General features: G+C 31.8%; 4 protein-coding genes across 5 annotated transcripts in view; 2 read left to right on the plus strand and 2 right to left on the minus strand.

Moving 5' to 3' along the window:
* LOC132907815 (synaptotagmin-6) overlaps window positions 1-13,362 on the plus strand; it is a 96,116-nt gene extending 82,754 nt beyond the window's left edge. Inside the window, exons 3-10 of the mRNA XM_060961224.1 lie at window positions 1,112-1,175; window positions 2,425-2,668; window positions 3,509-3,745; window positions 4,063-4,158; window positions 5,564-5,837; window positions 6,433-6,666; window positions 6,970-7,134; window positions 10,444-13,362. Coding sequence (XP_060817207.1) covers window positions 1,112-1,175; window positions 2,425-2,668; window positions 3,509-3,745; window positions 4,063-4,158; window positions 5,564-5,837; window positions 6,433-6,666; window positions 6,970-7,134; window positions 10,444-10,629 — 1,500 coding nt within the window. The 3' untranslated portion in view covers window positions 10,630-13,362. The remainder of the gene's footprint in view (window positions 1-1,111; window positions 1,176-2,424; window positions 2,669-3,508; window positions 3,746-4,062; window positions 4,159-5,563; window positions 5,838-6,432; window positions 6,667-6,969; window positions 7,135-10,443) is intronic.
* A 78-nt stretch (window positions 13,363-13,440) lies between these two features.
* Window positions 13,441-16,694, minus strand: LOC132907793 (mitochondrial disaggregase-like). The gene is made up of 10 exons (XM_060961192.1): window positions 15,975-16,694; window positions 15,839-15,891; window positions 15,590-15,779; window positions 15,239-15,489; window positions 15,069-15,159; window positions 14,776-14,983; window positions 14,549-14,681; window positions 14,256-14,468; window positions 13,883-14,180; window positions 13,441-13,805 (listed from the first exon to the last, which is right to left on the minus strand). Exons 1-10 carry the CDS (start codon window positions 16,324-16,326, stop codon window positions 13,663-13,665), a joined length of 1,932 nt encoding a protein of 643 aa, XP_060817175.1. The 5' UTR covers window positions 16,327-16,694; the 3' UTR covers window positions 13,441-13,662.
* A 518-nt stretch (window positions 16,695-17,212) lies between these two features.
* LOC132907791 (97 kDa heat shock protein) lies at window positions 17,213-25,531 on the plus strand. 2 transcript variants are annotated; one of them, XM_060961188.1, is made up of 12 exons: window positions 17,213-17,560; window positions 18,683-18,881; window positions 19,276-19,632; window positions 19,759-20,080; window positions 20,182-20,437; window positions 20,523-20,653; window positions 20,737-21,002; window positions 21,366-21,473; window positions 22,712-22,837; window positions 22,926-23,165; window positions 23,246-23,536; window positions 23,622-25,531. In XM_060961188.1, exons 1-12 carry the CDS (start codon window positions 17,445-17,447, stop codon window positions 23,805-23,807), a joined length of 2,598 nt encoding a protein of 865 aa, XP_060817171.1. In that variant the 5' UTR covers window positions 17,213-17,444; the 3' UTR covers window positions 23,808-25,531. The 2 variants fall into 2 exon arrangements, with proteins under 2 accessions (XP_060817171.1, XP_060817172.1); XM_060961189.1 differs by lacking the exon at window positions 21,366-21,473 and having other exon boundaries at window positions 17,215-17,560.
* LOC132907813 (vacuolar ATPase assembly integral membrane protein VMA21 homolog) lies at window positions 25,403-26,623 on the minus strand. The gene is made up of 3 exons (XM_060961222.1): window positions 26,424-26,623; window positions 26,228-26,333; window positions 25,403-25,816 (listed from the first exon to the last, which is right to left on the minus strand). Exons 1-3 carry the CDS (start codon window positions 26,436-26,438, stop codon window positions 25,677-25,679), a joined length of 261 nt encoding a protein of 86 aa, XP_060817205.1. The 5' UTR covers window positions 26,439-26,623; the 3' UTR covers window positions 25,403-25,676.
* Window positions 26,624-26,884: the final 261 nt, after the last annotated feature.

Below are 26,884 nucleotides of genomic sequence, written 5' to 3' on the forward strand. Positions count from 1 at the left end.
CAATTTTGTTTGCAAAATATTGATTCGATGAAAAATTAATATTCGATATAAAAAAACAGCTTCAAAATCCTCCACTAAAAACATATGGCACGTGTTTCAGACTTTTTCCAACTCTCCAAAAAGATTTTATGAATACAAACAAATAAAAAAATAGATTTTTCTACATTAAAAAAAAAGAAATAAATAAATTTCTTTGTTAACAACATTTTTTACACATTTTTCTAAAAATAGATTGTTGCCTGTGCCCAATCAGTGAACGATTAATTTCCATGTTTTCTTGCAACCGGTGTCGAGTGTGTCCGTTGCTAATATCCAAAAACACAGACGAGTTGTAGACCTCCTCTGGTTTGCCGATATGTTCGTGTTAGAATTATTAGTTACGGATCCAGGAATAAACAGGATCTCTTGGAACGGGAACACGATTCGTTCAGAAACAGGAAAAAAGACGTCGGAAATTGTGCGAAGAAATTGTGTCGAATATCTCGAGGAAATTGAACGAATCGTTAAAAATTTTGTGGCTCCTTCGGACGATATTACGCAACATCGAAACACGGACATTCTGCTGCATTTCGTCGTGCTCCTCCTTCTCTCCCATTTTTCCATCCCAATATTTTTTTCGTTTTCGATATTTTTCTTCTTTTTACGCTGACCCAGATTGTATGGCGCACACGTAACACGAACGCGTTTGATAGCACGTACGTGCGCGTAATTTAACTTTGAAATCGAAATTCATTTTTTTGCATATTGAGGGGTAAACGTTCCGCTGACTGGTTAAAGGAAACTGTTAGCTTTGTTTCTCTTTTAAATTCGAGTTATCACTGGACGGGTTTACGAGTGGAAAAATGGTCAATTAATTTAGAAGACTGTTGCAATAGAAAGGAAAGGTGAAAGGAAAAAAATGTTTATTCCTGAATAAGTGACAGCGATGGGATGTTGCGTTGTTTCGTAGCAAGAAGCATCATTTTTTCTGTAGAATCTTTTTTTACAGATGTTTATACGTGTATTTTGAAAAAATCCGTTTTATCTAGAAACGGAGAAACAAAACGATAGGTGGAAAAAATCGAATAAATTCTACTCCAACGATGCTTCTAACAAATACATTCTGTTTCAGGAATTTAATGTTGCCAAGGAACAACACGCAGTGCAGCCATGCTCCTCCGTGGTCATTGAATCAGGTAAGATTCTTCACTAGAAAATTAGTATAACATGAACCTTGTCATCTTCGACGATTTCGCTATATCGCAACCGTCTCTTCCATCCTTACTTTTGAAATTACCAATCGACAAGAGATACCAGTTTTCTTGTCGCACTCTAAAATTATGTTACGAAAATAAAAAGTTTGTACGTGCGCCAAGTAATCCATTGTTGTACTTCAAACTCGTGGCTGGAACGTGCACAGTATAGCAAAATATCTTTTACTCGATCGAAATTACAACTCGATATAAAACGGCGTCATTGCAACGATTGACTGTGAAGAAATTAATTGCAGTAAGAAGAACTTTAGTATAACACTGGAAAATTAGCAGTTAACAAGACGATAATCAGAATTCTGTCCAGCAATCTCGACTATTAGAGTTATAGGGAGTGTTGTTAATAAATATACTGTTAATTATACTCTAGTACTTCTTCAGTACCTATCACCACCTATCCACCTCAAACTGGTGACCCCGACGTGATCAGTTTGAGCTGGATAGGTCGTGATAGGTACTGAAGAAGTACTAGAGTATAATTAACAGTATATTTATTAGCAACACTCCCTATATACAGTTGATAGATTTAGGGACTGTTAAGACAAAGACTATTTGTTCGTTTGAAGGACCTTAGCTGGAGAAATCCTAAGATTTATAGTGGGTCCTTAGGCTAGTTAAAAATATGCTACGAAGATGTTTCGACATCTAGCAATCATCTTATCCGAAGGATAGGGTCTTTGTGTAGCAAGCCACGGGACAGACACCGTTGGAAAGTTTGCTGTCGAGTGCCGCTACAAAATTTGATTCTTCCACTTACATTTGTACAATGTGTCGATTAAGATCCGACATCCTGTTAAGATTATCCTGCCATTTCAAAATAGGAATACAACAATTATAATAAAAACACATGTAAATTTGTCAAATCACATAGCGTCACCACTGTAAACTCACAACAACGTTGTATCAAACTTCAGCGCTTCACGTTCTACTGGTTCACCGCGCTTCCATGACATTCAACTCTAAATAATCTTTCTCTCTCCAAAAACAATTTTTGGTCATAAAAAATATCACTGCGAGAGTACTGAAATTTCTGATCAATCGTGTTAGGGAATCTTCGAAAGGTTAAGTGGAACGTAATAATAGAGTAGACGGAGACTCATTGATCATCGCTTCGTTACCAGCTTCGTCAATATTGCCTGTAAACGACATTACATCTAATTACCATCTGAAACAGGGAGCTTGCCGCATCAAAGTCGAAGCTATCCTGGCGGTAGTGGCGGATCCGGAAGCATGGGACGATTGTTCACGAGAAATTCGTCGGTGAGCTCGCAGAGCTCGTTGGAAGGTGCGCCTGGACCGTCCATCCATCGCATTGGAACTTCGACCCAGATTCGACCATTTGGCCCTGATGGACGGTACCACCATCATCGGGATCCTTTGCACGCTGCTTCTTCTTATCCACCCAGCAGGAGTTCGAGGTATGATTTAATTAAAGATATAATCGAATAACTTGATAACACAAAAGAGCTTTTTTCTGTCAATCTCGATCAACCCCGCTACTCTGCATACGAGAGACTATTTATAAAATGTAAAGCGATTTTAACGTGAAATGACTGAAAAAAGTTGCACGACAAAATTTTTTCTTCTTTTTCGACAAAATTCGTTTTACGTTATTTGTTTCTTTCTTGGTAGATGAGTAATTATAAGCGATAGACGTTCTGAATAATGTAAAGAATCGAAATTAAACGTTTCCATTAGAATTATTAAACGACACTGGACGAATATCCGAACTTTCGTTGAATTCATGAAATCTTGTTAATTACTCGGGCATAGCTCAGGCATGACGGGTCGGATAACGAATGTTTAATGAACTCTTAATCTGACAAAGCGATCCTCGACAAAAGTTTGACCAGCTTTTTCGACTACTCTCGATTAAGCGAGACAAATTTTTCAAGAAATATATTGACGGCGTTCAAAAACTTCTTAATTAACCGTATAGTACATTAATATCAGACTTAATTAAATTTTATCATATCGTAAAATATTAAATTGGAGAGTTGGTCGTAATTTATTTATAAATTGAACTGCCACAATAGAAATAATACAAGTAATAATTTAATCTACTACAAGGGATCGATCTTTGTATTATTGCTATCGTTATCGGTACCACTCTTTCAAAGTACATGTCGTTAAACATCGATTTTTCATTAGTCGTTCATTGGCCATTCACTGCACCCGTCATCTTCATATTATTCGTAATTGATTATATAACGAAGAAAAATTGACACGCACTTTGCACTCGATTGCGAAACGCACAGATCACCATCACCTGGACGTGCAGCATCGTTAGATGCACGCTGTGGGAGTCCAGCCAGTTGTTCGGGAAGTCTTCTGAGCAATAATGCGTCACCATCTCAGAGCTCTTTGTCGTCTCTGGCAACAGGTGTGAGCTCTTCGTGTGGTGGTTCCTCGATAAGCGTTGCCCACGTAGCTTCCAGATCAGCTGGTCGAAGTCTTTCACCTCTTCTTATTCCACCATCACGCATTTCTGGAAGGTGAGATATTCTCCGATCATTCAGTGACCAGACGAAGATCGTTATTTGTCATTTAAAATCTATACGATGTAATCTTGAACATAATCGTTTAAAGTCAATTTACAGTAGATAACAAATGAAGAATTGCATGGACGTTAAGTTCCATTGATATAATCACAGTTTGATCGTGCATGGCTGAATAAATTATTGATTTTTATTTTGCTCCTCGCAATTATTTCCCACCTATAATCTTTTTATCCGAAAAAGAAATCTCTGTTATAAGGATTATCTTTAATCTATAATCTTGAAACGTAATATGTACTCCTTTTATGCAACAGCGAAGGTGGACCACCTCCCCCAGCATCACCACTCGGTTCCATACAACCTGATCTTTATCAACGAAGAGATGGACCTATTTATCTTAAGGCTCGAGGGTACGTGCAAAAGATTTTATCATCCAACACGTAAATATTCGTTTTCCTTTTTTATTCCTACATGAGAGACCACGGTTAACAAGAATAAAATTTATTAAATGTTCAACCAACAGTCTATCAATATTAAATTAATTTTATTCGATAATTAAATCAATAGAATTCTCAATATATGTGTACGTATAAAAATTTAAGATGAACCATCTAATTTTAACGAAGCTATTTGATACACAAATCTTTATTTTCTATGAATTTTCTATGATATTTCTGATGAACGATATTAACATCCTATGCGTGTTCGTAGCACGCCAATTCACGTCGCTACAGTTGTTCCAGAAACCAGTTAAAGAAAACATGGAGTATAATCAGATCACGATCATATTCACAGTAAATCATTCGATACCATTGAAACGTTATGCTTCTATTATTACGCGTCATCATTTATCGTGGACGTTTAATATTTTCCTACTATCTTTAGCCCACTTTGCAGGTACGCATATTATATTTGCATATACGCACGACCTACATGTCGATCTATTCCTGCCCGGAACACGCAAAGCATCTAAAAGGATTGAGTTACCGGATATACTGCAATCTGATACGAAAGTCAGCTGTTTTATTTGACTTGAACGCGAGACACGCGGATGATTAATCCCCTGGTCAATAGGCAAAGAACGCGTCAATGCTTCGTATTACCGCGTCTGCTAATTAGAACGTGTACCACGTATACGACCAAGCAATGTGCGCATGTAGATTCGTGTTTATCGTCAAATACGATGCAACCTATTCGAAACCAAGTGAAAATAACTTATAGATAAGTATTTCGAGCTTGATTCGAAATAGAAATAAATATTTATAATTTTACGTTCCATTTGATTGCGATACGTTGTTCCGATCAAATCCAATGTATGGAATTTTACATAATTTTTACCACATGAATCGATATGAGCTGGAGCAATTTGAAATCACTTTGCCACTATCGGACGTTGTTCAGATTAATTAGCTTACTTGACATCAAGCAATCTAAGAACGCTTGGCCTGTCTGAATTTATTATTTACTTCAAGTAAAATATATGCTCTCAAACTCCCTTATTACTCCCGTTCGAACTCTGCCTCGTTTCAATTCAAGCATCTGAATTCGCTAATTTAAACGAGGCTCTTTAGAGACCAAAGTTCATTCAATTATATATTGCATAACTTAAGAAAAACAACGATCGTCGTGTATAATATCATCTCCAGTTTTATGCTTGTTAATATTGGTCCTCCAACTCGAGTCAACTCGACATACATCTACCATTTCCACGAGAACACGTGTCATTCGAATTCGGATCACTTGATACAGATACGTTCGATAAGAAACGAATAGAAGTCGAAATAACGCACGTCTTCGTGCTGGCTGTCATTTTAGAAATGGAAAGAGTTTAGGCCGGCTGCATTTGCGATTCAAATACGACTTCGATCGATCGGACCTGCATGTACACCTGATCGAGGCTCACGATCTGGCTGGAAGTGATCAAGGAGGATTCAACGATCCTTACGTGAAGCTGACGCTCAGCCCTGAAGTGGATTCGAGAAAACGACAGACACAGATATACCGTAACGAGACGAATCCGTTCTTCGACCAACAATTCAAGTTCCCCGTCAGCAACGACGAACTTCAAGACAGAACTCTAGTTTTACAGGCAATTAACACATTATTACCGTGTTAGCTATTAGGTTCCATCATAATAAATATCGCAAGTCCTTTTTTCCATTTATTCAATGTATCAAAATCAAACAACAATTATTTTCGTTTGTGAGTTATTTCGTTCGAAAAAGTGGGATCTGTTACATTTGTTTCATTGGTTCGATAACATTCGTAATACAATAAATTATCTCGATATAGCAAAAGCATCGGGTTTCTACGAACTTGTAATCAATAAATTTATGTAAATGGAGAAACAGATGTATCAAATTCGGATGGTTCTTACTTTGTTTAAAAATCTTTATCTTCAAATAAATTATACTAGTATTATTCGTGTCTCTTTGGTGCAAACAGAGTTTTATTTAAACACAATCTTTTTTGACATTTAATTTTTTATTAATTTTTCCTTCGGCATATAAAAAGATTTTTGTAATATGTTATCGATCCTTTAACAAATATTAGCAGAACCTTCGATCAATGAAGGCTAATATTTCGTTAACATTTATTATGATACGAGTTATAAATTACATTTTTCACGTTGCGCGCACCAGCAAATTGGTGATTTAATCGAGTCAACTTTTTCTGTCTAACAGGTGCTCGATTACGATCGTTTCTCCAGGAATGACATAGTAGGTTCTGTCAAAGTACCATTAAATATTTTGCGATTAGATTCTCCTACCTCAACCGAAGAAGTTTGGGGAGACATTGAACGTGAACGGAAGCCACCCGAACAAATTCAAGAGGTTCTACTGTCGCTCTCTTATTTGCCCAGTGCCGAACGATTAACAGTACAGATTTTGAAGGCGCGAAATCTGTTTCCACCACAGGTAACTCAATCGAATTTACCAAATTTCCTTGTTATTTTATTTACATATTTTAGTGATCGTTCTACTTTTCATTCTCTAATTTTCCCATCAACTTTCGTTACTTAACTTTGGTTCATGCGACTGTTAAAAAGTTATAAGGTCATCGGTTAATCATTTTCGTTTCGTTTCGTTTGATTGCTGATTCCTTTTTAAATTGATGTCTGAAATTGACGTTTCCTTGTTGTCGTTCGTTTGCGTCATGAAAGATATCGACAATTTGAACATTTTCATATTCCACGTGACGCGCTTGATTGTGTTACGCAGGAAAAAGAAACCTTAGATTCCTTCGTGAAAGTAAATCTCCTTTGCGGAGAGAAGAGGGTGAAGAAGAAGAAAACTGCTGTAAGAAAAGCGACAACCAGTCCCGTTTGGAACGAGGCAATGTCCTTTAATGTTCCTGCCAACTATCTTGCATCATCAGCCATCGAGGTAGATATACGTGCAACGTTTAATCAAGCTTTTCTAGTTCCACCATAATGCAGGCTCTCGTATCGTCGAGTAAATAAAACCATTGTCCTGGTGAGAAGCAATTTCAAAATATCGATTTCATATCAGAGCAATAATTTAAATCAAACTGATTCAAAAATATAATATCCGTCGCCTTTCATAAATTTCGTTGTATCTATGACATTTTATAGAAAGCTACTCCATTAAATCAAAAATCGGAGCAAATTTTGGTGAACTAAAAGAGAAATACGATTGAAATTTTCTTTTTTTCTTTTACAAAGCTTGGAGATTTATTTGAAACAAAATCCTATACATTTAAATACAGATTTTACGAATCGCTTCCTCGATTATCTTATCTTATTGTTGGGAAATAATATAATTGTATCGATCTTCAATTAAACTTTTCACATACTTCCAATTCCGTATAGAATAATTTATTATTACACGTGGTAAATAAAAGATATTAAAATCACACTGTTCATTAAGTTACGTTCACTAGGTTCCACTTTTTATACGAGTCACCCTTAAGCAGACTAACTATCCTCCTCTGGCGTAATTAATTCGAAAAAGAGCCTTCATTTCGAGGCACACGATTTATCTTCTGGACGACAGTCGGATGTCGGTGGGTTGTTCCATTGAAAATATTATTTAAATCAACGGTTCGTGTATTGATATGCATAACAAAATTCCACGAGGGTGAGCGTTCGAACTATATTATACGGCTCTGTAACAAGAGAGAAAAATCACATTTTCACCAGCATAGGAAAAATTTAATTTTCAAATTTTATGTTGCGAAACGTAGCTCGCCGTTTTTTTTTCCTTCTCGTCAAAGATCATGCGAAAATTAAAATAAAAATCGTATTAACGAAAAAATTCAACACACTTTGCAACTTTGTTTAATGACTCGAAATATTAAAATTGTTTAATAATCGACGTACGTATTGGCATAGTAGGTATATACGTTCAATTTTTGTGTAATTCGAGTATGATAAAAAAAAAAAGAAACAAAGTTACAATATAGTCACATGTACGTATCATCTATTTCTATTTTGACATTATTTGTCCCGTGCATTTCAAACAATTTTCCATAACATCTGTTTCGTTTAATATCGACGAATCTATCTTAAATTAAGTATAGAAGGATAAAAAATGACTATCCTTTTTTGACCTTAATAAAGCTATCGCTATAGATATCGATATAGTTAACTAAAACCACTCAGTTTCAAAAAGTATCGAGTTCCATTTATTAAAATGATATTCAAAAATTTCGTTGCAGGAATAATTAGCTCCGACCACGACTTTTTCATAAAATATACGTAAAATATATTTTCGTTAAATACAAAGTTCCTTATTTCTATGTTTGTGCATACTTTTGTAAAATACAGTCAAGTTATTTTACATGCGAGATCCCATCTGCTTTGCATCGAATATTTCAAAAGCAATACCTGCGCAGCCATTTCCACGAAACGTAAAACTCTGCAGTATTGTTCTCGGGATCACGCAACCTTGCCAACTATAAACGAGTTCCGTCGATTACAAGTTATTGATTTACATCATAGAGTCGCTTACAAAACCTAGCAACAATTTAGAAAACACCAGATCCCCGTAGAGTTGAACTCCGATCAATTCTCACAACTTCGGTCGTGAACAATTTTCATCGATACGTTTTTATTTATTACTCGCTGGATATAGACTTTTAACGTGAGTTGTTAGTGAAATTTTCCAGCGGTGACAAATTTGTGTCTTAAACCCTGCAAAACTACAAGATCGTATTGAAATTTATACACAACCCGCTAATCATAAATAAAGAAATTTTATTAATCTATCTCACCAATTGATCTCACCAAATGTTAAATAACAATTGCTTTATTTAGGGATCTCTTATTTTTTTATGTGTCGTTCTCTTTCGGTTAGCAAAGATTATATCATATTTACACTGGCGAAAACCATAAACAGATTTAATTGATATCAAATTGTCTCTATTGAATTATAATACCGTGATTATAGTACTTTCTGTAAGATGACGAAGACGTCAAAAGATGATCCGTTAACAAATGTATACATACGTATAACAACCACGTCGAACAAACGTAGTGCTACGATTAAATAGTTTTTTCATGCCAAAAAAAAAAAAAATAATCAGGAAGCATCCATAAAACTGACCAATCGTCTCTTAAAACTACACAGAGAAAGAAAAATAAGTAGAGAATGTAGAATAGACCTACTATTATATTACAGGATTAAGAATGGCAAATTGAACTGTCAAATGTGTCATTCACAAAACCGCAGCGATATCGCATCTCTCGTCTACGCTAAACGTTACGCTAGTAGTAAAGAAAGACAGAAGTTCGTGCTTATACTATCTTTGTGGAAACCTGTACTAGTTGAATAGAAAAATTATTTGCTTTGTGAAATCGCGTGTTTACATAGCGAGTTGGTGAAATGTCGGTCGCGATTATCGACGAGCGTTGTCGCGTCCGAAAAAAAGCCTTGAAGAAAAAAAAAGAAAAAAAAAGATGAACAAGAAAGAGGCGACCTTCGTAGTCGTACGACGAGTCTAAACTGAATATCGATGAACTTCCGTGGTTTTTTATAAAAGTCCTCAAGGATGATTCAAGCGATCGATCCAACGTTGCAAAATAGGCAATTGCAGCTGATTGGAAACTTCAGAATAGTCTTAGCGACACGCTACCTTTTCTTTCGCGTGATCACGTTTTGGTCTAAAATTTTGAAGCTCGTAGAATACATATGATGAGATATATATCGTACAACGATAGTAAAGATTTATAGATCTTTAGAAGGCTATTCATAGATGAAAGAAAATTTGTTGTTCGCTGAAACTTTTACGATAGAACCGAGAATACTTTTTCAAACACTTGTCACAAATTTGTAAATATCTTCTGAAATAGGGTGATTTATTGAAATTCTATCTTACTTTTCGTTAAAGTAAAACGATGTGTAATGGTATAGAAAGAAAGTAAATGGAGGAAATAAATTTGCAAAAATAGTCCTTGCAGCTCTAACATGCCAGTCTATATATTACGAACAAATAGCGATTCATCATTCATCAAACTAAACATCATTATTCATTATCACGATCAACAGGAGGGTAATACACAGGAACAGGTTGAACCCAGTGATGAGATATCGATAGATCTAATTGCTACATCCATCAATTTTGATATTCGGAATATATTCCTGAAAAACATTTTCATCGTACGCAAAAAAAAAAAAAAAAAATAATGGGAAAAGTTCAAATTGATAAAATAATTGAACTAATTCTTTTGTAAGGTATGTGTGATGGACTCGAGCAACGAGTTTATCGGAGGGAACGTAATCGTCGGTTCCTGTATCGTTGGTCCAGCCACAGGAGTGATTCGTGGAGTGGAAGGAAGCGGAAGTCAAGGAAGAGAACACTGGCTTCATATGACTCAATCACCGAGGAAAACCATCGACATGTGGCACACGTTACACTAAAAGAAAAAGAAGAAGAGAAAGGAATAGAAAAGCAAAAAAATCAATCGATGTTATATTCGTCGCGTACCGTTTTCTAAAAAAACAAAACGTGGCCATTTTATGGGAACGTGGACACAATTTCTTCTTTATTCCTTTTTGTTTCGCTTCCTTGTCGGATTGCGAAGGGAAAAGTACAATCAGAAAGCATAGGATAAATAATCGGTAAATGGTATATGTAAACGACAGTAGCAGTGTTATATATGTGAAACCGCTTTTATGGATGTACTCGAGACCATTAACGAATAAGAAAACCACGAAAAAAATACATCGTTATTGTCCGTTTCAGCAAATCGCAAGGATTGATGTCCCTCAATCCTCGAGAATCTATTAATATGATATTTCACTGTACCAGATTTTCCGCAGGTTTACTATGACCTTCGAGATTGAATCGTCTAATCTAAAGGAAATGGTACGTATTGTGAGATAAACAATTCGTTTATTCTTAAACAGGGAATCGTGTCACAGAAAGTGGATGGGAGAACATTTTGAAGGAAGGAAGAAGAAGAAAAATTTGCGTATGGAGGAGACAATCGTTTCGTGTATACACTACATGCATATTGTATTTGTATAATTTGTTTCTACTGGCGGCTAAATGTACCTTACACAATCAGCAAGATAATTGTTCTATTCGTGGTAACGAATATGAGTGATAATAGATAATCGTGCTTCAAATGATAAGAAACACATCACCGTATTTTCCGTTACAGAGTATCATGAAATTATTTGCTCGAAGTAATTTCAAGATAAGACATTCAAAGGATGATTTGAACTATAAGTAATAAGATGGCGATAGAATAAAAGATAAAAATAAACAAAAAAAAAAAATAAATAAAAGACAGAAGAGAGAAGAATGAATAATTTGGTAAATGATATGTTTTTCTAGTCCTAATGTGATTTTTATTATAGTCTGAAATCACTGGAGTGGTTTCAGACTATTATACATACATATGTACTTCCTAGGCCTAAGTTTGTACTATGCAACAAAACTGACCTCAGAGAAGTACAAGGCGTGCGTGGATGCGCCATTGAATAATTAGAAACGAACTGAAAGCCTAATGAAAACGATTCTCCTCCGATAAATATAGTATAATCGCGTTATCGTTGTTAATGTCGTAATTATTTACGAGAACATAAGCAGCAACAAAGAATGCAAAAAATTGTAGCGTGTACTATTATCGTGTAACGTTCGTTTAGACACAAGTCTTAAAACTATTCAGCGCATGAACATTCGGAAGCAGTAAGATATATCATACGGATCTACTGGAATACTACTAAATAATAGAATATATATTTCTCGATTTATTACGTTCCTTTTTCACACTTTTGCTAGGCATACAACACCGCTAAAGAGTTAAAGAGAAATAAATAAATACAGAAACAAGAAATCACATTCTATGTATTTAATAACGAAGTCTGATTTATACGAAAGATAACGAGGAAGAACAAATAAAGAAAACCAAATGAAAATGTAAACATTTCCGACCAAAGTTTATCATATCATATATACCGATAATTTTGAAAATTTCAGAGCTTATATCTATTTATTGTTAATTTAAGAGAGTTCGACTAAGGAACCTGCCGTACTTATAAATATTTTAGGCTCGTACATACGTGTATTACAGCGATTAAAATGTTTTTGATTCGTTAGCTGCGAGAATACTAATAATGTGACAAACGTTACCTGGTGAAAAGAAAAAATTAAAATTAAATGTTGATCATCGTTAAGTATGTTATAAGTAAATATAAATATATGTTATATAAACATATATATATATATATATATACATATAATGATATATGATTACGTAACACGTAACAGTTGGTGAAAATGGAAAAAAGATTTGTTGGGAAGAAACGCTTAGCTAATTATGAGCGTGGTCCGAATCGTACGCTTAACTTATACTTAACAGTATTTCTATTATATTCCACATACATGGTATTTATATTTAAGAAAGACATATATGTACACATATATTCATATTTTATTTATATATACATATATAATATATTATATATATATTATATATTTATATATCTTATATGTATATATTATATACATATAAAAATGTTCTTGTACGTATACCGTATAATAAAACAATCATTTTGGGTGTCTAATACAATACGCGCGTCTAACATTCCAAATATACTTGTAATAGCTGTGACGGCATGTAACGACTACATGAATTTCGTGTTTCCGCATTCATCATAAATGATGAAACAGAATCTCTTTAAACGCTACATTTTTATCGTGTTTCTACCATTAACTTTCATGCGCCTATTTCAAGAACGATCTCACGCGTCGATTATTTCGGCTACTTTTCACAATACATAGATGGACACCCCCTTGTCGGACCTGAATTTGCCTTGCACAATATTTAAACCAAATAAAAGCGCTCGCATCTATCGCGATTCCCAGTGGTTAGAACTACTCGATGATACTATTTGGATTATGATCGTTGTACAAATAATAATTGATGAAAGAAATAAAGTTTATGGTATTACGGGGCGATCGATAAGCAAGGCAGAGAAACAGTTTCCACAACTGATTTTCTGCACGTTTCGAAAATGTCTCTAGTCTTACTAACGTCGTAAAGAATGTACAATGTATCCTAAATGTGAAGTGTAATCGATATTTTCTTGTAATGTATCCTCGTGATTCGATTTAAAATAAAGAATTACTAATATCCATCAGAATCGTATATTTCATTTCATCTATATATTAGAAACGAAGTGTAGAGTGTAATAGAAAGAAATTGTAAAAATTTGTACGGATATGATGAATTTTATAATTTTTATTTACATTTTGTTTTGTTATGGATCTCAAAATTATCGCGCATTATTAAACATATATTATTATTACAAACATTGTTTCATCCCTACAATAAATAATACAAAACATCCCAAATTTTCTTATTTATACGCACTATGAGATCAAGCTATAATACATTTTCTACAGTTGTTGAAATTATACACCTGCAGCAATCTTTTATGGTATTAAAACGCCGAATTTACATTTGTTGTCAAATTCTCTGTAGAAAGATCGACAAAATCTTTTGCACCTTTGCGTCGTATTGATAATGCTATATTTGCACCATTTTTATACCATTTGACTTTAAGTAATACGCAACATCCCTTTTCTACAAAATGAAAAAAAAACAATATTTCATTAAAATTTGAAAAAATTGTTTTTAAATATTAGTAATAATTTACATACCTAATTGACCTCGTTCATGAGCAGCAGCTAATTGGTTAACAACGCGTCTTTCAATTTCGTACTTAATAGAACGTGCTCCGTAATGAGTGTCATATCCTTCGGCTAAAAGTGATAAAACTTCTCTATTCCACTTCAATTCTATTTTATGCCTTTTCTTCGCACGATCTGCCCAAGTTTCCAATTCTTTTACAACTAGCGATATAAGTTCAGATTGAGAAAATGGTAAAAAGTATACAATTTCATTTATTCTACCCAAAAACTCGTCTCTACCGAAGTGTGATTTCAATATCGGCCTGACCTGTAAAAAGGACATTGTTTTTTTAAATTCGTTCTAAAAATTTTTTAAAAATATTTTAAAGAAATTAATACATACTACTTCGTCTTTAAATTTACGAGATATTTCAATGTGTTCTGGATCCTCCTCTGTATCAACATTCTTATCCAGTTTTTGTTCCATTACATGTTGAGCTTCTTCTCTAAGATGTACCGCGTGATCAGCGATAACTTCGCTTGCCAAATTTGATGTCATTATAAAAATTGCATTTTTGCATTCAATTGTTTTACCTTTACCATCAGTGAGTCTTCCCTAAACAAATATTTAGATTTTCATTTTGATATAATATTTCAATATTATATATTCAATAAAACACACAGAAGTAATCATACTTCATCAAACAATTGTAACAAAACAGTCAGTACATCAGGGTGTGCTTTATCAACCTCATCAAATAATACAACAGCATTTGGACATTTCCTTAAAAGTTTTGTTAATTGTCCACCATCATCATGGCCAACATATCTAATTGATACAATAAAAAAGAAAAATAACTGGTAGGTTATGTTTATAATATCTGAAATATACATATAGCATGATAAATAGGAATAAAATTTACCCTGGTGGTGCACCAATCAGTTTAGCAACTTCATGTTTTTCTTGATACTCTGACATATCCAATCGAATAAATCCCTCCTGTTTATTTTTATGTATATATGCAGCTAATTGTTTAGCCAATTCAGTTTTTCCAATTCCTGATGAACCTAAGAAAAGAAATACTAAGGGGTGTTTTTCATCTATCCATCCATTCTCTTTCCTTCTAATAGCTGCAATTACGTAAAGTATTACAAAAAATATTATATACGCCTTATGTTTATATATAAATTATTAAGTATATAAAATAAATCTTACTAGATGCAACAATAGATATTGCTCCAGTTTGTCCAACAATATACTGTCTCAAACGTTGCTCTAGTGGAAATCTACGACGTTCTTCTAATTCCTGTTTACAATATCAGGTAAAAAAATGGATCAAAAATAGTACTATATAAAAATCAAAGCTTGATTTTAATCATATGTACTTTTTCCTTCATTATTTCATCATATTTTATCGCACGTTTTATAAGCATTTCTTTGAGTTCTCCATCTTTAGCATATTCTACTGCTCTATATCCTGATTCGTTTTTCATTGTTGGATCAGCTCCTGCTTCTAATAATGCTTGTACACAAGACTTAGAGTCTGCTAAAACGGCATAATGTAATGCTGTAAAACCTCTGAAACTGGCCCTACTATTCAAATGATCACAAAATTCTTCTTCCCTTATCATGAGCACTGGAAATTTGAAAATTTATGCAATATCTTGTAAAATATGAATAATATATACAACTATTCTATTTTTATTTAATTATTGTAATTTGTTTCAATCTTGTACCATCCAAAGCATGTAATCCTTTTTCTATAGCAGTTCCATAAACATTAATGAATTCATCTTGAACATTAACATCTGCTCCATGTTTTAATAAAAGTTTCACAACTTCTGGCTTTGCATTAATAGCAGCAAGATGCAATGCTGTCCAACCTAATGGATGGCGCACATTTACATCAATACCTTCTTTTATAATCTACAAACAAACAGTTTCTTAGTAATTGATACTATAATGAAATATCTGTTTATACTCACATTTGTTAACTCTCGAATATTGCCATATTTTGCAGCCAGAAAAAACTGTTTATCTAGTAAAAAATATTGATAATAAATGGATATTTATTCCATGTAATCACACATACAAAGACATATCTTCTTTAATAATATATACCTCTGTGATTTTTGGCTTCGCAAAGAGCTATGGTTATGCCAATACCACCTAGTATAAATCCTAAGTTTCTGAAATTTTTTTTTTCATCATTAATGTCATACTTATTTCGTAAGACTTTCATTCTTCTTAGTAAAGGACGAATTTCCTTCGATTTAAACATATCCAAAAATTTATATAATGGATACATATGTTCCTGAAGTTTCCAATAGAGCTGGGCATAACCTTTACCATTTTTATAGAACACACTTTTTATTTCATTTGCTGTCCATAAATTTCCTTTATTTATCAAAGTCGTTGAATTTTTATTCTTCTTTATAATTGAACAAAATCGTAAATTACACAGACGCGACATTTTACAAATGTGGATATCATGTACTTATGCGTTTGGATCGTATGATTTTTATATTACACGATTATATTTACTACTTATTACTAGTATATCGATATATGAATTCATTGAATAACTGCCAATAATTCATATAATAATGCAGTAATACAAATCGCACTATATTTACGTTTTTGACCGTTTTATTTCAAGATTGCTTTAAATCACGCTCTTGTATACAAGCGCGACATATGATGCAACATTTTATGAAATTGGACGACGTATAATATAATATATACATACTTAAGGAAGCAACTTTTACTCTTGATTATATACGTAAATATAGTCGACATAAGTAATTTTATTACAACGTTACATACAGTTTGTATATACATATACATATAAAATATAACATATATATATATATATATAAAATGTAATAGTAATAATTGTAATATATGTGTATGTGTATATATATTACTCATTAATTCCACATATAACCTTACTATAATCAAAAAATTTTAACAGTGTAAAAATTTGTAAAATGACATTGTTTAACATATTCAATTACAGTAATTCAAAATTTGTTTCACAACAGGCATATCGTCGTGCAAACCAATCATACTGGTGCGCAAAATTTGCTATATATAAATTCAAAATCTGCGAGAAACGATACGCGGGGAGAAAGAAAATGTAATAGCATAATTTCTTCTAATCGATTATTCGTATATAGACATGATAATTTGTAGTAAAATAGTGTAGTATATCGATCCATTATTTTCGATCCTTCGAGAAATGAAACTGACGATGTCTAAGAGGAAAATTCCAATGGCGCATAATTCCAGAATGTTCCAGAGCAGCCGACTGACCAATAGGAATCGTATACCGCAGCGCCATGATTGGTGAATTTTCAGCAGAAGTTAGCAGAAAGAAGTAATCAGTTACCGTGCGGAGAGCAATTCATTCAGACTATTGCGTGAGTGTAGAGCGAGAATTTATCCACCGTACACGATAATTATTAACGCGAAATCTAAACGACTATCAATCACTCGTCTATCCTTGTCCAGGATCAACGTTTAATCTTTGATTTACGCAAGATAGTATTATTCAGTGTCGTAAAGAAAACGTCGTACCCAGTCTCAGCCATGGCTGCTATGTCCGTGATCGGAATTGACTTTGGTAACGAAAGCTGTTATGTGGCTGTAGCACGGGCGGGAGGCATTGAAACTATAGCTAATGATTACAGTCTTCGAAATACACCGTAAGTTTCTTTTATTATAATAATCGATACCTAATTTTTTTTCTTTTGTAGAAAGATACCGGTGCTCACCCGGTATCTCCAAGTATTTCTCTTGTTTCGCTGATGTACGTGAAAATTTTACGTAAAAATAGTAGAAAAATTTAAAAGTAGTAATACATAATTCATTTCTGTACAGGTAGTATGTAAAGTAGATGATGCAGTATTCGATCATTGCCATTTATGTTCAAATCGTTTTATCTATTTAAGCATACCCGCTTACTTTCACATGACTAAGAAGTACAAAAAAGTCCATAACGTAGTTATGGTCCACGAGCTATTTTTTCTTTATTTGAATTTGGCGTAGTCATGTAAAACGGAATCAACAATCGATTTAAGTCAGAATAAATGTAACGAATAAGACGTGACGTTGCTACTTACTACTACCATTACTTTCCCAGTCTTTGTGTACAAAATATATACGAATTGTTATTTTTTTTTATGTTTGAGTTATCGAATTTTGTATCTGAATGTGACGAATTTATATGTATTACTCGTATAGATCGATAGTATTTGATAATCGTATTATTATATAAATAAATTGTTATAATATTTGTTATATTTTTTTATCTAATATTAATAAAATGTTTAAAATATAAGAAAGAAATATTTGTAAAATAAAGATATTAAAGTGTATGTAATAATTTAATATTAATAATATCTTTAATATTAATATTATTTCATTTAATATTTTCATTATTAATTGTTAAAACATTAAATATAACTTACTTTTATTAATTCTGTTCTTATATAAATGTCATGTTATTAAAATTTACGTTTTTAAAATAAAAAAACTGATATTTTTCATGCATGTAATAGGTGTTTTATTATTAATTTCTTCTCATAATTTTGTAATTTATAATATTTTATTAAATTTTTTATTGAGAGAATTAATAAATTGAAAATTCAAAATTTTTGTGTTCTTTAGCATATATATACTTCAGTATGAAAAGTGGACTTTCAGGGTGATTGGATTATTCTAGAAATTATGTAGAATATTGATGTACACATGCTTGTTCAATATAATATGAATTTTATGCATGCTGTGGTATGTGAAATTTTTATTTATATAAATATTGATTTTAGATCATGTGTAGCATTCAGTGGGAAAAATCGAATTCTTGGTGTAGCTGCTAAAAATCAGATGGTGACCAATATGAAAAATACCATTCATGGATTTAAAAGATTATTGGGTAGAAAATATAATGACCCACAGGTACAAAGAGAGCTTCAGACATTACCTTTTAAGGTAACTCATCAGTCAGATGGGAGTATTGGTATACATGTAAGTTGTTTTTAGATATGGAATTATATCTTTTCTATCATATCTCAGCAATAAAATTTAATGATTTATGGTTATATTATTAATATTTTATAACATATATAGCTATTTTATAAAATTGTAATAATTATTGTATTAACATGTCAAAATGTTATGGGTAATTATATGATTTTTTATAATTATTTAATGTGATATTAGATGTTACTTAGATTCAATCTGGGCATTGTGCCAGATTTCTCACATTTATAGGGACTCATATCTTATTTATATCTCTTTAGAGCAGTTAAAACATGATGAATCATATCATATATAATTTGTACAATAAAAACTATAATGATAAAAGTAATTATGTAACAAGTACAAAGCAAAGATATTTATACTTATTTCTAAATTTTAGGTACAATATTTAGGAGAGGAACACATTTTTTCACCTGAGCAAATAACTGCAATGTTATTTACAAAATTAAAAGATATATCTGAAACTGCTCTTCAAACTGTTGTTAATGATTGCGTTATTTCTGTTCCATCATATTATACACAAGCTGAACGTCAGGCATTGCTTGATGCTGCACGAATTGCTGGTTTAAATGTTCTTAGATTATTTAATGAAACAACAGCTACTGCTTTGTGCTATGGCATCTATAAACAAGATTTACCAGCACCTGATGCACCTCCAAGAAATGTAGTCTTTGTTGATTGTGGCTATGCAAGCTTACAAGTAAGCATTTGTGCATTCCACAAAGGAAAACTAAAGGTATGTAATGAGTTTAATTATCTTAGTAGTAATTATCTTAACTGGTAGTAATAGTTATATACTTGCAAAAAAAAAATTAATATGAAATAATCCTACATATATATAAATGTTATATTTTATTTCTAGATGATAGCTAGTACTTTTGATAGTCAATTGGGTGGAAGGAATATAGATTCTATTTTAGCAGAACATTTTTGTAAGGAATTTCAATCACGTTATAATATTGATCCGCATAACAATCCACGTGCATATATAAGACTACTAGCAGAAGTAGAGAAATTGAAAAAACAAATGTCAGCCAATTCAACAATGCTTCCTCTTAATATTGAATGTTTTATGGATGAGAAAGATGTACATGGTGAAATGAAACGAGCAGATATGGAAGCAATGTGTGCACACTTATTTAAACGCGTTGAATCGACTTTACGTCGATGCCTTGAAGACTCTAGTATGTTTTATTTTGCATTTAATGTTGTTACATATGTAGTTTAATTTTACATAAAATATATTTTCCATTAATTATATATTAAATCGTAATATCTTTTGTAGAATTAAAGTTAGAAGACATTCATTCAGTTGAATTAGCGGGTGGTTCTAGTCGCGTTCCTGCTATCAAACGATTGGTTGAAGAAGTGTTTGGTCGTACTGTATCTATGACATTAAATCAAGATGAGGCGGTTTCACGAGGATGTGCACTTCAGTGTGCGATGTTGAGTCCCGCTGTTAGAGTTCGTGACTTCTCGGTAACTGATATTCAACCGTATCCCTTGAAATTAACGTGGGATCCTACTCAAGGAGAAGACGGGTACATTAATATTTGCATTTTATGTATAATATTAAGGATATATAAATAAGGATACATTTTTCTGATTTCTGTGCTATTATTTTAGTGAAATGGAGATCTTTGGACACAATCATTCTGTACCATTCTCGAAAACGTTGACATTTTATCGATCAAATCCATTTACACTCACTGCAAGTTATACTATGCCATTAGCATCATATCCTCGAACTCATGTTGGTAAGCATTTAATTTCTTTTATTATTTAATAATTCTTTCTTATTACTTAATAGTATCTTACTATATAAACAACATTTTTACAGGTACATACACAATAAAGAATGTAAAGCCAACGCCAGAAGGTGAATTGTCGAAAGTAAAAGTAAAAGTAAGGATAAACTTGAATGGAATTCTTACTATTGTTTCGGCTTCATTGATCGAGAAACGTGAACTCACACAACAAGAAAAAGAAGAAGAAGAGAAACAGCAACAGCAGCAACAGCAAAATAATATGGACGTTGATCAGCAGCAAGACAGGAAAGATAAATCTGATCAAGAAGCACAGGCAAATGAACCACCAGCACCTGAAGTATGTATATTCATTGTTACTTCACCTTTCATTCAAATTATATGTATTTAAGGTCATTTTTTATCAACTTATGTGTAATAATATTAACATTTAGTATAACATTTACTTTGTAATACATTCATAAAATTATATTAAGTTAGGGTTAGGTTTATCTAACTGTTTGTTGAGCTAAATAATAATGGTATATCAAATAAAATAACACTTAAAAAAAAGGTTTATTGCATAAATAACGATTATACTACAACGAAGTGTAAATTAAATGGAAACTCATTAAATTCATTCTTTGGAATACACTTTTGTAGAAGAACAGTATTGATGCTTTGAATGTCTGATGCATGACTATGTGAGTTTGTTGTGGTTTAGGTGAGCATGGATAAAACGCGACGGAACTCAGATGCTGATGATGGTGGAAGAGGTGCGGGGGGTTCTGCCCCTTCCTACTCCTCCAGGATTCTCTCTTGGCTCAGCTCGGTACGCGGCACACTATCATTACTTGGACCCATATGTTAACTGAAACATGTGCAATAATTTATGACTTTTGCTTAGGTTGTTCTGTTATTATAAGTCATCAATGGTTACGCGAATAGCTTGTCGCGTGTAAAAGTGGCATAAGACTTTTATTTCTTTCATCACGTCAGCATCGTCAATTACTTGTTATAAGATCATTGTAATCATAAAATGAAATGTCCTGCATGATATGAGAATCGCGTGCTACGTATTATATATGTTACTATTCACTGTCTCGAAAAAACATTTTCCTAAGCACATTTTATCATTTTAAAAGAACTAAAATCTGAAAATGTTAGGTTCGTTTGCAATATAATTGTTTGTGATATGTTTCTATACTTATTTAATATTTCGAATACATTGATGAATTAATCAAATTCTATTGATTCGTGTATATCTAATATAAATTATTTATGACCTAGAAGTTTCCTACACATTGTAGTTTCTTTAGTGCATGATATTTAGTTATACTCAAAGGTTTTAAGTCTGTGTCGATTTCTTCTGCAAACTCGGTTAATAATAGCATCATATAAGAGAAAATAACGCAGTCAGAATATTTAATTTGAAAACGATTATCAATATAAACATATGCATATTATAATCTCATGCAAAGTGTTATGATGCGTATGGGTCCAAGATACAGCTGTGTCACGCCGTGCTGTCTGTCTTTACTCAGTTACTTTTCTACTGAGTCGCAGAAGGAAAAGAGACAGTAACTTTTTATAATGCAATAGCTATCAAAGTGCTAAAATTGTGAAGGCAGGCAATGCGGTTCGGTTTTCGATTCGTATATTTTATATAAATGTTCTTCTCTATATAACTACATAATATATCTAGAAGTTAAAGTAAGACGAATTGAAAACTGCTCGCATAAGTATAATGCCCCTCTTTATCCTCTACTCATTTCTATCATCACCTGACTTCCAGTTTGTGTGCCTTGGTTTAAGATGTTTCAGTTTTATTATGACATTATTATATTTATTTTATCTATTGTGTGTGATTATGAATTATTACATTAAGAATAAGGAATCATTTTTAATATTCTTAAAAATGCTAGATAAAAGAATTTTTATAGAATGTTTTACATATATTTCTTTCGTTAGTATTTATAATAATAAAAAAATAAATTTTAATATAAATTTTATTGTAGATATGTATAGATAGATAAAAATATTTCATTTGAATATCTTATTATTTTTCAGGGCGACGATAAAAATGACGAAAGTAAGGGTAAAAAGAAAGTTCCTATTCGTACCATTGATTTACCAGTGGATATGTGTGAATACGGACTTTCTCAGCGTGATTTAGATGCCGCATTGGAAAAAGAGGTAAATTATGTTTATTACGTTTATTTAAATGTTAGTACATTTTTTATAATTCGTATATTCTATATTAATATATATTTTTACATCCAAGTCCAAGATGATTGCTGAAGATAAACAAGAAAAGGAACGTGTTGATGCCCGTAACGCATTAGAAGAATATGTTTACGATTTACGTGCTAAGCTGTCGGAGGAGGATCAGCTGTCCACATTTGTTACGGAAGATGACAAAGAAACACTTTATTGTACATTAGATGAAACTGAAAATTGGCTGTACGAAGAAGGTGAAGATTGCCAGCGACAAGTTTATTCAGAACGGTTAACACGCCTTAAGGTAGGTTACATTTATACTTTGAATTAGATACCAAATAAACATTTTTGCATCAAAATTGAAAATTGTATGTTTTTTGTTAGTCACAAGGTGAACCAATTAAAGAAAGACGAATGGAATTTGAAGGCAGAGGCTACGCTCTTGATGAATTAGCAGGAGCTTTGCAAATTGCTAAAAAAGGGATAGATCTCATTAGATCATCCAATGGAAAGGATGATAAATATTCCCACCTAACAGAAGAAGAGGTAAAGAAGGTTGAAAAAATAGTGCAAGAAAAATGGACGTGGCTAGAAGAAAAACGCATGCTTCTTGCCAGTACACCTCGCACACAACAACCGCCAGTTACTGTAGCTCAAATTCGTGCAGAGAAACAGGTATTTGAAGCATATATCTAATTTAATGCGTAACTGATACGTTTATACATATTGCCTTTTACATATTTTTTTTGTGTTTTAACAGTCACTGGATAGTGTTGTAGTACCAATTTTAAATAAACCAAAACCTAAAGTCGATCCACCAAAAGAAGAGAAACCTAAAGACAAAGCTTCTGAAACTCATCAAAAAAATAATCAAAATAGTCAAGGTGATGCTCACTCTCAAACCAATCAACAACAACCCCAGGAAGACAAAATGGATGTTGAGTAACAGTCATCCCATTTTATGTGTGTTTAATATTATTAAATCTATCATGATTAAAATAACGAAAATATGTCATTACACAAGTCATTTTTATCATGTCACAAAAGCGCCTGATATGTTCTTAGTTAGCAGATGCGATTGTTTTTTCTTTTATTTACCCATCACAATTTATTGCTAAGTTTGCAATTTATTGATAAGTTAACCTATTTAAGAACAACTATCATTAATCTAAGTATATTGAAATTTGAAGAACTTTTTTTCTGTAAATCACTTAAACGAAGTTGTATGTATATTTTACGTTCAATTAATTTAACTAATATATTATTATAAATTTATTTCATTCAAGTAAACTTCTATAAAAATAGAGATGAACATGGAATAAATAAAGATAGGCGCTGACATTTTTAAATTTCGTTTTATATTGATAAAAACGTATAAAAATTTTCTTTTTTGACACGTGTATATGCATTCATTGTAATCGTTTATGAAAAATAATCAATTAAGTTAAAAGTACACGATATTTGTAACAATTTTCTTATTTCTTAGGACATTACAGGAATATTATTTTTGTAATGTAATTACAAAATTCTTCAAGCTTTAATATGCTTTTAGGAAACATAACAAAATTTTTATCAGTGGAATACTCTAAAGAGATCCCTGATTTCATTGCCAGTAAGATTTAATACATTGTGTCCTATAATGTATAGAACAAGTATTAAGTTAGAGCTAATGACTAAATTAAATTGTGAAGTAGTTAATATCGCAGGCGATTTTATGTATTTAATTACAATAAGCATTCATTCCAACACTTCCCAGGCCGACAGCAAAATATTCTGTCACACAAACCTTTGTTGCATTTAAGATACTTAAATAAATTAATATTTCATTAAAGAAGTTTATTAAGCTTGTTCTAGGATTTGCTTACAGCTTTGTATGTTTGAAAGGGCTGCTAACTTGAATCGTGTATATTTTATGATATTTCAACATTGTCAAAGCTTTGATGACATGAAATTACGAGAAATGAAATTATAGTTAGGTATATTGTACATAATTCATAGTTTTTCATAAAAGTAAAATATTTTGCCTTTCAAATTGTGTTCTAATTAATTTGATAAATATTTTTTTTTTATAGTTGCAACGTTACTGTTCATTGGTACTAAAAAGAAATCAGTGGTATATTGTGTTGCATTGTATATTGATTACGATTTATTTTGTTATTTATTCTTCCTTAAAAGTAGAAATAAAGTACATGGCTACTATTCAGTGTCATTAGGGGCGGATTTGTACTGAAATTTTGTAATAATCTTCTGTATTTTATTCCCCTTTTTAAAAATTCGTATTTGTATCTTTTTAAGTAGCTGTTTCGAAATTATCAGCCTAAGTACTATAAAGGATTATAAATTCGCCCCTGATCTAGTACTGTGATCGTAAAGTGCACTACAATTAATTTATGCATCTAGTGTGATTTATTGAGGCACTAGAAATTATAAACTAATCTACTACGAGGTTTCTCAAATATAAAAGCAAAATATATGTAATGGAATTATATTCCATATAGATATATGTATATTGTAAAGTTTGTGCTGTACAATATGCAAATATTGTGTGGGAATGTCACTGCTTCTTTTTATTTAATAATTACGTTTCATTAATTGGTACAAGTACAGTTATATTCGTCCTTCATGCAATTTCACATCATTAAACAAAAAAAAAAAAAAACAAGAAGAAAATATCGAAACATTAGCAAAAAAGTATGCAATTGCAGATGTAACGCAATACAATGTAACATGTTCTTTTCAATGATTATACGCGAATAAATGTGTTATCAAAAAAGTGTACTTAATCACATATGTGTTTCAAATACAAAAAAAATGATTAATCTCGTTTCGTCTGTGTCTTCGATTGATCATCGAAGTATGCGCGATATATAAAAGCGCCCAAAGCTACGTGTAAGACAAGGATCGCAACTCCAGCTGAATACACGTTGCTTGGCACCTGATTGAGCCCCAATAATCCTAAAATGTATAAAAATTTGTTTAAAATATTGATATGATGTCAAAATTATATTCGTAAATATGTGTATATCATGGATATATACTAATGTAATAATCAAAAGTATATATTGTGATGTACTGTATTAAGTAATTTATGTATATGTAACATTCCAATTCATAAATTTTGAACATAAAAGGTATAAAATATTGGCTACTAGATTAAAAAATATGCAAAAAATATTCTCAAATAACAAGAATTATTTATTATTCATGTTTATGTTAAACTATTTTATTCTTTAATATTTTTGCTAAATATTAAATTATATATATATATATATATATATAATTTTATTAAATATCATCAACAAAATATAATGTTTTAAATGTACATAAAAAAGTTAAACATTCTAATAGCATTGTTTGCTTGCATACCATCAAAAATAAAAATCTTGCTAGCAAAAAATGAAAACACAGGTAAGGCTATTATCACCATACAGTGGAATAATACTGTTTTAAAGACTTCTAATTCTGGTAATTCCTGGAAATAAAACTACGTATTAAAGATATTATTATGTTTAAATACATATATGCAATACATCAATGAATTAAAATGTAAAAATGAACACACCTTGATATTTGCCATGATGTAGATGTATTTTTAATTAAAATTTCCTTAATACTATTCAGTTACCAATTACAATACCAATTTTATAAGACTTAAAGATATATATAGTATTATCATTATATTACTAATTTAGTAAAATATAATTCAACAGTTTTTATTAATGTCTAAGAAAAAATTGGAAATGAACATGTATTATTTGTATAGGAAGTTGAAAAATCATTTCCTTTTCTATTTTAGTGTACTATTTTGTTGAATGATATACATTTATAAATCTGTATATAAAACTTATATGATATTATATAGTAAACAGATAAGTCTGATATTTTGATGGATAATAATTTAGACAACAACGTAATACGATAAATTTGTGCACTCGTTATCTTGTGAATATTTAAGGTTATGTTGTTCGATTTAGTACGTTATAAATCCCACCAGAGGAACGTTGCATCTCGCATGTCCTTTTT

The sequence above is a fragment of the Bombus pascuorum genome, chromosome 6, assembly GCF_905332965.1.
Source record: "Bombus pascuorum chromosome 6, iyBomPasc1.1, whole genome shotgun sequence".
NCBI classification, from domain to species: Eukaryota; Metazoa; Arthropoda; class Insecta; order Hymenoptera; family Apidae; genus Bombus; species Bombus pascuorum.